Source organism: Neomonachus schauinslandi, chromosome 2, assembly GCF_002201575.2.
Source record: "Neomonachus schauinslandi chromosome 2, ASM220157v2, whole genome shotgun sequence".
Taxonomy (NCBI): Eukaryota; Metazoa; Chordata; class Mammalia; order Carnivora; family Phocidae; genus Neomonachus; species Neomonachus schauinslandi.
Window position 1 is genome coordinate 104,829,931 of NC_058404.1, and position 12,215 is coordinate 104,842,145.

At 39.0% G+C, this 12,215-nt stretch overlaps 1 protein-coding gene across 2 annotated transcripts in view; it reads left to right on the top strand.

Annotated features, from left to right (window-relative positions):
• PDE5A (phosphodiesterase 5A) overlaps positions 1 to 12,215 on the top strand; it is a 142,524-nt gene that overhangs the window by 47,608 nt on the left and 82,701 nt on the right. For both annotated transcript variants that reach the window (XM_021684518.1, XM_021684519.1), the window contains exons 4-5: positions 8,423 to 8,494; positions 10,135 to 10,224. In XM_021684518.1, the coding sequence (XP_021540193.1) occupies positions 8,423 to 8,494; positions 10,135 to 10,224 (162 nt within the window). The remainder of the gene's footprint in view (positions 1 to 8,422; positions 8,495 to 10,134; positions 10,225 to 12,215) is intronic.

The window sequence follows — 12,215 nt, forward strand, 5'->3', positions numbered from 1 at the left end:
ATTAACAGATACAAAGCACCTGTCATACAACAAGCCCTTCCTTCTCCCTTTTTTAAATGGCAGACTTGTTAGCGTTATGCATTTTTTTTGGCCGGGAATAGATTTATTAACTGTCTTAGAGACGTTGGCCATTAATCATGTATTTCTGATGCCAGTTATCCTAGGGCGTTGCTGTTTACATCTTGCAGCTTCCTCGAAGCTTCTTTTCAACTTGGCTGCCTCTTCCTAGCCTCCCAGGCTGTGAGAATAAACTAAAAGCATCCACTTCTCCTGTACTTATACTCGTGTTGTCTGTAACCTCAGAAGATCCATAAACACCTCTTGAGAGAAATAGTAGGCATGGTGGTGCTTATACATATAAATGGATAAAATAGATCACAACCAAATAAAGTCAGTCTTACCAAACTTCAAAAATCAACCCTTGATTCTCAAATTTATTAATAAAAGCCAAACAACAGCAACAAAATGGTCAAAATTGGCAAAAAATACACGTAGGCAACACAGAAGAGAACCAGTGTAGACAATTACAAATTAAAAAGCTGTACATTTTCTCTAGTAATCAGGAAGATGCAAATTAAAGTAACAGTGAGATACAGTTTTATGGCCATTGGATGGACAAAGATTTAAAAGCCTGATAATACTAGGTGCTGGTTAGAATGTAAGGTTAATAAAAACTCTTAAGCATTGCTGGTAAAGGTATAATTTCTGTAATCCCTCTGAAGATTTCCCCAAAGAAGCTCTTGCATATGTGTACAATAGAAATGTTCATTGTAGATGGTTTTATTATAACAGCAAAAAATTGCAAACAACCCAAACATCCGTCATTTGGGGATTAGATGAACAAAATTTGGTATGCAATACAACATTATATATAAAATGAATGAACCAGATCTATAGAAATTGATTGAAAAACAACATTGAATACAATAACAAGTTGCAAAATTCTGCATATTACATGATTTTATTTGAGTCACCTTTTTGAAAGATGAAAGTACTATGTCTTGTTTATAGATTCATATATTTCTTAAGAATGCATTGCTAGGGACGCCTGGGTGGCTCAGTCGGTTAAGCATCTGCCTTCGGCTCAGGTCATGATCCCAGGGTCCTGGGATCGAGCCCCACATTGGGCTCCCTGCTTAGCAGGGAGCCTACTTCTCCCTCTGCCCTCTGCCTGCCAGTCCCCCAGCTTGTGTTCACTCTTTCTCTGTCTGACAAATAAATAAATAAAATCATAAAAAAAAAAAAAGAATGCAATGCTAGAGGTTGCCTCTGGGGAGGAAGGGCAGGAGGAAGAAGAATGGGCCTGGAAAGAGAAAGTCCGATTTAATTTTCTTAATTTAATTTTTAAAAAAGGAAATATCCCCAAATATTAACACTTAGCAGTTCTTTATCAGTGGTTCTCAAAGTGTCTTTTGTCTCTGGACTGGCAGCCTGTGGCATCACCTGAGAGCTCTGAGAGATACAAATTCTCAGGCCCCAACCCAGATCTGCTAAATCTGAAACTCGGGCGGGGGGGGAGGCCCAACAACCCGTGTTGAACAAGCCCCACACTGCCACTGTTCTAGATGACAGAGATACTCATGTTTACTATCTTATTCTCTGTGATTTTCCGTATTTTTAAAATGTTAAAACAATCAGTCTTAAGCTTTTCTTTCCCACTCTCTCAAAGTCCTTCTAGGCTCTTAAGCTGGAACTTAATAACCAAAGGCTTATTAAGAGCATAAACTTCTTACTGCCACATAAAGTTATCAGATGTGGAGAGACCACTTAATATCAAGCAAATGGCAGAGAAAGAAAATGGGCAGATATAATTAACTATTATTCTAATGTGAATTGTCGAGTGAGTACATCACCCTAAAAAATATTTGATCCCTCTCTCACTTCTCCCATTATCGTTGACAGCAAATATCTATCAAGCACTGAGTGCATTCAGGACAAAGCAAAGTACTGATGCTACAATAAGGCATAGATATAAATCATGTCCTTAGAAGACAATCTAGTTGGAGAGCCAGGATGAGAGAAGAGGAAATGAGGTTAAAAATGAGAATACCTCATTGTGAAATGCCTGGCACACCCAACTGCTACACAGAATTTCAGGGGGTTTGAAAGGAAGCTTTTTGTAGACTCAGCCTCAAGAGAGAAAGGGGAAGGTATTATTTCAAGGAATGATGTGAACAAGGTCATTGTAACATTCTAATTTAGAGACCCATTGAAGTGATCTTAGTTCAAGTTGGGGATGTGGAATCGGTCATCCATTTTTATCCTGTAGATGGATGGAACATTAAAATGTTTTGAGTAAAGAAGTAATTTGTATGTGCAAAGCAGTGTCCCAAGAAGATAAATTTGGCATAAGTGTCAAAGGTCAACTGAAGGCAGAGAAACAGTTGTTAGCCATGAGATGTCAGGGCTTTCAAAAAAGTGAAGATTTAGATGTGAAACAGAAGATACAGTATGGGGTGAGGAAAAGTGAAAAGGGAATGGAGGATGATTCTAATGGAACGTATGTTTCTTACTGCCTCTGGAAAAAACTACCAGAAGTATAGTGGCTTAAAACAGCACAGATGTATTATCTTATAGTTTTGGATGCCAGAGTCTAAAATAGTTCTCACTGGGCTAAAATCAAGGTGTCAGCAGGGCTGTGTTCCTATGTGGCGTCTCAAGGGAAGAATCTGTTCTCTTGCCTTTTCCAGCTTCTAGAGGCTGCCCACATCCGTTGGCCTGCGGCCCCTTTCTCTGTCTTCAAAACCTGCAGCAATGCATCTTCAAATCTCTGACTCTGGTTGCCTCCTCTTGCTTTCCCTTATAAGGATTCTTAGGATTACAGTTGGACCCACCCAGATGGTTCAGGATAATCTCCCCATCTCCAGATCCTTAAGTTAATTGCATCTGGAAAGTTCCCTTTTGCCATTTAAGGTAACATCCTCACAGGTTCCAGGGATTAGGATGAGGACATCTTTGCTGGGATACTATTTCGCCTACTACATGGACTATGGCCATACTTTGATAATTGCCTAGGATTTGGAAGAGAGGTGAGAAAGCCCTGATTGGTCATACCAACCGTGTCACTTACAGTTTGCTTACTTGTGAAATGGGAGGAAAAGGTGGTGTAGGGGTGGGGTTCTCTTCCAGGCCTAACACTCTGACTAGAATGTCAGGCCATGAGGCCATGGATTTCCATCTGTCTTGTTCACTGTGGGTCTTCATTGCCTAGAACAATGATACATGAGAGACTCAGTGATTACTTGTTGAATAACATATTTTTTGTTGAATGAATGACCAAGTCACGGGAAAGTTTGAAAAGAGCACTGGGGAGACTTCTCCACCAGCTCCTGTATATATTAAATTCTCATTTTCTTGGTGAAGTAAGATTTAGGCTCAGTTATAGATTGAGACAGTCCTCGGATGGGAGAAAGGGATAGCTGAGATTTGTAGAATCTGTTCCTGTCCTCCCTTGCTTTTAGCCTCCATGCTGAGTATCCCCTGGAATCGGGAATGAGGAAGTGTATTGAGATTGATGTATGGCCTCAGTAAGCATCTGGGGCAGCTGCTAATTGAAGAAGAAATTGCTCACTGTGGCAATGATCAGTTGCCCCTGAATCGACCAGCTGTCACATTCCACACTGTTCACTCAGTGAGAGTCAAGTCTTGCCCTTTGCATTCCTAAAAGAACACTTGACCCTGTGAGGACATAATATCCATTTATGCTGTGGAAAGTGCCAGTAAAATAGAAAACTGAAGCTTCTTTGTGCTTAAGAAAAAAGCATGGAGTACATGCGTTTGAGGGTCCAGGTAGCCAGCAAGTAGGCCATGCGATTGGGCTTTCTCATGTGGAAGCTAATACTTGCAGGCGCTTTGCCTCTCAGATACGAGGTCGGACATACACTTGCCGTCAAAGTTGCCTTTCAAAACTGACGTTTAAAAAAACCTATGGTTAGCCGTTACTTTGAAGACAAAGAGCTAATTTGTTTAAAGGAACAATAGACAGAAGAAGGAAATCAAGGCAAGGAGGGCAGAGGGTGATAGTTTTGCTTAGGATCCTTGAAGTTCAGAGAATTAAACTCTTTTTTGGTCTTTTACTGAGTTGTGTGACCTTGGACAGACACTATGCCTTTTGTCCTGTTTTTCCCTGTTGTTTTTCTCAGTGCTGTTTTTAAAATGTCACCCATCTGGGGATAGAGGCACATGTACATATTAGATATATTTTCTTGGTTTAATAACTCTCTCAGAAGAACTTGCCTATTTTTTTAAATACCAATTATATTTAATTAATCATCTCTTAAACAAATTAACCTTTAATATCTGAAATCTGTAAAATTGTTAGAGAAATAATTGGTTACCAGAAAGGATGAAAAATCCATCATACTCACTCCATGACATTGCCTAAAAGTAAATATCTTGCTGTAATGTCAGGAGGAAAAAATCCAAATGTAGTTAAGATCTGATGTTCATGGGGTACAAAGTAGGTTTTAAAGCCCATAAACAAGACTTCTTGTCAGTTTGCCAGACTGTACAGATGCAGAAGAATCCCCCTCCACAATTCTGCAAAAAAGTAGAAGATAAAATTTCACCAAAAACAATTTTACAAATTGCAGATGAGCTCAAGAAAGGGAAAACCCCCAGGTGTCAGAAACAGAGGGGAACCCGAGATAAGAGACGTGAGCATGGAGTACTGGCCAGAGGGGCTCACGGAGGTCTGAGATTCAGGAGGGAGATGAATGTCTGGGGATAGCATCCGCAGGCTGGGGGATGCATCCACTCTGGGGGGCGGGGAGGAGAGAGGCAGGGAGGTGAAGCCTAGATGAATGATGGTTTCATTCATGAAACTGGGCCTAGCAAACTGCACCAGCAGCCAGGAGAAGCCTCAAGGAAGCTTGCCTCCTGACTACTGCTGTGAGAAAGAGGAGACACCTGTGAACTTTAAGAGCACAAGACTGTGCCATACGTAGGTATGGGGTTCAAATTCATACCCCCAGGACAGTGCCAAGACGAACAGGAAGTCACTGTGCATGGACACTTCATGACTCAGGGAACATGGGACTTCTGTGGAAAACAGTCCCTGCTAAAGATGAACTTACAGGCAAAATTAAGTATGTTCAAAGAGATGAAGGACATCAAGTACTAGTATTTATAGGAAAAGGAGGAGGGTGCCTGGGTGGCTCAGTCGTTTGAGCCTCTGACTCTTAATGTCGGCTCAGGTTATGATCTCAGGGTGGTGAGATTGAGCCCTGCCTTATTCTCTGGACTCAGCATGGAGTCTGCTTAAGATTCTCTCTCTTCCTCTGCCCCTCCCCTCCTACCCCCTGGCTCACACACACACTCTCTCTCTCTCAAAACAGAAAAAGAAGGAGGAGAAGGAGGAATAGGCAGGTTTGAAAAATGAATCTGATAGAAATTCCATGGGCACCTGGGTGGCTCAGTTGGTTAAGCATCTGCCTTCAGCTCAGGTCATGATCCCAGGGTCCTGGGATCGAGTCCTGCATCAGGCTCTCTGCTCCACAGGGAGTCTGCTTCTCCCTCTGCCCCTCCTCCCACTCGTGCTCTCAGTCTCTCTCTCTCTAATAAATAAATAAAATCTGGGTGCCTGGGTGGCTCAGTTGGTTAAGCGACTGCCTTCGGCTCAGGTCATGATCCTGGAGTCCTGGGATCGAGTCCCGCATCGGGCTCCCTGCTCAGCAGGGAGTCTGCTTCTCCCTCTCCCTCTCCTCCCTCTTGTGCTCTCTCTCTCTCTCAAATAAATAAATAAAATCTTAAAAATAAATAAATAAATAAATAAATAAAATCTTTAAAAAAAAACTAAACTAAAGAAATTCCAGAATGGAAAATTGTTATTGAACTGTGTGAAGACTGTTGGGTTGGTTGAAAATTGTGAATAATGGCTGATATTTAGTATGGTTTCAAGGACATTATTCTTTTAACCAGAGAGAAAACTTTTCAGCCCATAGTTAGAAAAATGCCTACCATATAAATGGTCTTGAGTGTCAAACACGCAGATTGAAACCGAAGTTGAAATTGGCATGCAAGTTTTAATAAAGGGAGAGCTGAAGGGATCATCCCAGTGTACCAAAGAAGCCTTGGTTGAAGTGCTCTTCTTAAATGAAGTAGCTGCCGACCCACTGAGAACAGGCCATGCTTTGGTTCTGCTTACTGACCCACCTCTAAAACATTCCCCCCGCTTCTCCCAGCTCTCCCATCCTCTCCCCTCCCACCCCCAGCAGTCCAAAGATCAGGGTATCTGTAGCCTGCAGCCTTGGGACCACGGTGCCCTGTTGGGCCCACACCGGCTCAGCCCTCATTCTCAAGGGACTCTAGTGATCTAAACTGACCATCGTTACTACTTTTACTAGTCTTGATTTCAGAAAATACATAATGCAGGTGATTCTCCTCTTTTCTTTTAAGACTTGGAAATTAACTGTCATCCCACTGTCAATTTATGGTGACGTCATGATCGACTAAAATGCTAATACAGTTTGATTGGTTACCATTTAATAAATAGCTAGCATTTTGTGTCTTTATATTTTTGAATGACCAGGAACTTTCTCTTCACTTTCTTGCCCAACACTTGCCTCACACAGCTCCATGTACGAGAGCACATCAGTACATAATTTTTGCATCAGTGTCTTTTTATCTGTTTGTAAACTTATCTTCCTTAAATTGAAGATTTAAAATTTAAGTCTTTCTTTTATAAAACCATTTATTAAAGACAAAAATTCAAATGTTATCATTTCTGAGAAGCTGCCTCTTTGAACCATATTATGTGCCCCCTTCTGTGCTCTTAGCAGTTTGTGGGCATCTGAACCATCAAACTGATCATCCCATGGGCTTTCAGTGTATGTTTAGGTATCACCTGTTCTTGACTCTGAGCTCTTTCAGAGTAGTCTTTCTCCCAGTTTTTATCACTCCTCAGTACATATGGGCACCTCAATATCTGTTGGGTGAATGAATGAACACTTGAAATAACCAAGTTATACTGGTTCCACTGTATATCAGATCCCAGTGACCCTCAGGTGCCTCCTTTCAGTTATACTCAAGTGAATATGGTTATCTGCAATACAGACGTTTTTTACCTTAGACAAAAGTTTTTGTATGCATTTAGTCCGTGAGATTGGAGCATCTAGAAATCTGTTAGCCATTTTCAAGAGCTAAAGAGTGTACAAAAATAAGGGAGAGTTGAACTAAGGACAATTAAAAAGGTACAGGATAATTGGAGAATTTGCTTTTTTTTTTTTTTTAACATCTCTTTACTCTGCATGGGGCATGGAGGACAGGTGTTGAGAAGACCAGAAAACTACATCAGGCAAGAATCCATTTCCCCTTCCTTTTCTGCTATCCTAGCGGGAATTTAATACCCTATTCTGAGAGCCAAGGAACTTAGAACGAGCTAAGAAAAAAAGGATGAGCCATACACACAAAACGAAGGACTTTATATTCCCAAAGTGTAACCAGTTAGGGGATAATAGCTTATTCCACTGATGTTAAATCACAGAAAGAGGGAGAGAGTAGAATTTATAAGAGGAAAGAGGGAAAAAGGTTAAGTTTTGAAGGTCTTTAAAACACTAAGGCAATAACCCAACTGAAATTGGAACTAAACAGGTAAGTAACATACAGAAAGATGAGAAAGTTCTTAACAGTGTTGCTAAACCTTTTGTGGAAACTTAAAACCTATTCCCAGGCAGAGTTTTAGTTCAGTCTTCTCAAGATATAGTTTATCTTTGATCTATTTGAAGTAAGACTCAGCCTGCTAATTCCTGTTTTGGTTTTTCAAGAAAAACTTCTTTCCCAAAAACAAATCTATTGAAGGTAAAATAATTTATTTTATTTTATTTTTTTAGTTTTATTTTATTATGTTATGTTAGTCACCATACAGTACATCATTAGTTTCTATGATTCATCGCATATAACACCCAGTGCTCCAGAAGTTAAAATAATTTTTAACGTCAGAGTTTTCAAAAGACGTTGGACTATATTAGGAATCATTTTTCACTCTAATTGGGCACTGGGTCCTGTTTCATTTTTAGTAAAAGAGCATTATTTTAGCCCATTTGAAATAATAAATTTAAAGCCACTGTAAAATGTTTATCATAGATTTAATTTGAATGTGATAGAAATTGATGGTTTGTTTTGTATCCAAAAACCCTGAAAAATATTCACTTACAATGTGATTGCCAATAACTTTTCTCACAACGCAGGGTGAAATCACAGAACCAAAAATAGTGGGACCCAAGAAGTTGACAACATTCGAATTCTTAGGAGCAAAAATGGATGTATGATAGAGAACTAGTTCAAATGCTGAGCGTTTTTGTTTTGGTTTCATAGCTTATTGTTATTTTAAAGCACACATAGAAATTCCTTTAAAAACACATTTTGGTGAATTTATAACAATAATGACAGCCAATGAAGCAACCACATTTTTCTCCTATCCCAGGTTGTTGGTGTAGCCCAGGCCATCAACAAGAAATCGGGAAATGGTGGGACATTTACTGAAAAAGATGAAAAGGTACCCAAACTTATGTCTGATGTGACCTCAATTTAGGAAGATGTGTTTTCCTTATAGTGTATAGACCTCTAGAATTAGCTGTTCCTGAAATTGTTGATTGCAAAAACCATTATGCTTTAAAATGATCTGAAATGTTCAAAAGTATCTCTTTCCTACCGCGAAATACAGTGCTGACTTTGGAGTACTAGCGGTAGTCAGTCCCTAGAAGCCCCCCAACTCCGTCCTCACTGTGCTGCCAAGCCTCCCCCAGGGCTGTGTGCGTCTTGGGGCCATCCCAAGGGTGACACGGTATTTTAACTATCCCATTTACCTTTCATCACTGCTATAAAGAAATTCAACCCTGAGTAAAACCCCTTGAAGCACTGCTCCAAGTTCAGCACTCCAGGTTGGCTAAAAATTGGAGTTGCCTCCTGGTGAAGCAAATTTCAGAATGTTTTATAAGCTTTGCACTCAGATGGTGGGGCGCCAACATGTGAATTCAGGCTGGGTAATGTTAATTTAGCTTCAGAAAGAGCAGCAGTCAGCATTATTTTATTGCTCTTTTCATCCAACGCTGAAGGAATACATCCCATACACCACATCGACATGCTTTCCGTGGAAGGACGGAAGCCCCTAAACCTGTTTATAACTTCATTCTGTCAGTATGTTTTATTATTTCTCTTCTTGAATATGTAATTATATGTATATCATGGAACCCAATGAATTCTTCTTATTCAAGCCTGTTGCTATTTAAGTCACTCCCTGAAAATTAGTAGGAGCTTTTGAAAGACATTCAAACAAGACAGAGTTATTTTTGTCTCCATGGTGTAGGCTGTATTTGGCACTTGTGTGGGTCCCCATGTCTTAACTGCTTCAGAACTTAGCAAGTACCTTTTTAAATCAGTGTTCTAGACATCTAGTCTCCTATTCTGTTAATGACACCTGAGAATATTTGATGGGGAACATGGTTCTAGATTGGCTTTATATTTCATCATTTGTTTATAGTCCATTAATGTAAACCCCTCTTGAAAGATTTGCGTTCTTAGGTTGTATCATCTCTTGGCAAAATAAATCTATGATTGTGAATAAAGTTTGCCATGGAAAGACTTACTTTAGTCAATAATTAATATAATTGTGAGCATATCACCTTAGAATAGTGTAATGAGGATGACAGATCCATGTTAAAACATATTTAAGCTAATATTTTATACAACTTTATATGAGACTACTATTGCCAATATTCTCAAGTGTGTTAACTTTCGTTTGCCCCAGTAATAAGTCACAAGCTATTTATATAGTTTCAACACAGATCCAACTCTTAAGATCATTCAGAGACTACACCAAATTTTGCATAGAGTGAATTTCAATTTAAATGATATAAAGAGATCTGTGTCCTACTCCCTTCCCTATTCTCCTTGTTAATTTGTAACTAATGTGTGACTTAAGGAGACTGTTCATACTTGTCATCTATTTGTCGGGCTAGTTAGCTAACACTTGCTTTGCATTCATTCTTAATTTCATGTAGAATTAACGTGTACCCTTTGGCTTTCTAATATTTATTTCAACTGTAAACATTTTTGAGTGCCTTTTGTTGTTTCAGGCAATATAAGACCGTTTTGTAGACAGTTCTTAATCTGGCTGTTATCCTACCTGTTTTCTAGGACTTTGCTGCTTATTTGGCATTTTGTGGTATTGTTCTTCATAATGCTCAACTCTATGAGACTTCACTGCTGGAGAACAAGAGAAATCAGGCAAGTCTGATTACTAAAGAGAGAGTATAGAAATTGCTTCTTTAGTTGTTAAATTTTTATCCAAGTAATATATGTGTATGATTGAAAAATCCAGTGAATATTTTAGCTGTATCTTTTAATAATTACTTCCATTTCCTATTTTCCATGCTCTGTTGCTTTATCACGGTTAGACAATATTTATTAACTTAACAGATGTGGAGTTATTTGATTTATACCACTCTTTACTTGCCATTATCCTTTTCCTACCAATATCATTATGTCTGTTTTAAGTTACTGAATGGACTGCATTTGTCATGTTAAATAAGGCTTTTAGTTCTTGCTTTATCAACTAGAGACATCATCTCATAATTCCATGCTTTGTAAAATGAGGATCTTAGCATGCCTCATCTTTCCTTCCCAACTGCTACTCCTTACCTTTGCTTTTCCCATCTGGACTTTTTCTGTTGCCCACAACAATAACATATATATTGTTCTACAACCATGATTAGCTTTTAGTAAGCTTTGTCTAGTTTAATTCTAGAGTTGTGATTTAAAATAAAGTGTTTATAAAAGAACCATGACTATGTAAATGTTGTTCATATTACATTTGTTATACAACTTTTAGTTTTTCCTGATGTTTCTGAATTCCATTCTTTTTTTTCCCCTTGAACTGTTTGCTCTAGTGTAGCCTCATACCGTTGGTTTTTCCCCCAAACGCCCCATTATTTAGGCATTCTGTTGAGTTCTTTTTCTTGGAGATCTCCAAATTGAGGTTCTCTGTTGTTTCTCTTCCAAGCTAAGCTGTTTCTCCCCATGCCTGCTGCATAGATGTCATCATAGAATTTTCCTTCACTGCTTCCTCAGAGGGACTCCATTGGTTATCCACTGGATCCCATAACTCCTTCTTCCTCAGTTTATGCCCTTATTTTACTGCAGCACATTCTCAAATAATTACTTGAGAAAGAATATTGATCAGGTAAACTTTCTGAGTCCTTGCATAGCATGAAAATGCCTATTGTACCATCCTACCACTTTGGGTATAAAATTCCAAATTGAAAAATCAGTTTCTCAGAATTTAAAGTGGTGCTTTGTCTTCTAACTAGCATCTGTGTTGTTCTGATTCTTGGCTCTGTGTAGATGTTTTCTTTTGTTTTTTGTTTTTGCTTATAAGCTTTTCAGATCATTTCTCTCTCTGCTTTTATAACTTAATTTTATAGGATAACTCTTTTTTTCATTCATCATGCTGGTAAACTGGTCATCCCTTTCCATCTGGAGACTTAAGCTCTTCCATTTTATATAATCCTTTTTCATTATTTCTTTGATAATCCCATTTTCTCTTTCTAGAACTTGTGCTAATAAGATATTGGATCTTCCATTGCCTTTGACTGCAGTATCTTCCTAACTGTTCTCCCTGCTCCATTCTCGCCACCCATTAATCCAGTCCCCATTTTTACAAACACAGCTGCAAGCCTGTCACTTTCTTCCTGCAGTCTGTCACAGCCCAAGGTGCCTCTAAAGACACACAGGGCTTTTGAGGTTCTTTCTCCACTTGACTCTGCCATCTCATCTCCCCAGCTCTCCTCTTTACACTCTAGATTCTCTCTTAAAACTTGATCAAAACATGCGGTCTGCTACTGTCTCTCAATTCAGTTGTTTTTGACTGAAATATTTCCCTTCTGCACTTTACCTGAACAATTCCTGCTTATCTCTCAGGCCTCAGCTAGGATAGTAGCTCCTCCAGTCAATTTTCTGTGTTACCCTTTCTTCCTCCTCATCACACAAATATTTTTGTGAGATTAGAAGAAATTCTGTGGAATTCAAAGGAAAATGAAATTACCAGGAAAAACACAAAAGGAGCTCTTAAAACTTTGTCTGTTTTGGACAATATTTACTGTGCTATGTGAAAATGCTGATAAATGTTGATCTCAGAAGTTGGGAACAACAGCAACGTCAGTGTGTTTTATGTATCAGATGCTGTTCAAAATGCTTTATAAATGTTTGCTTATTTAGTC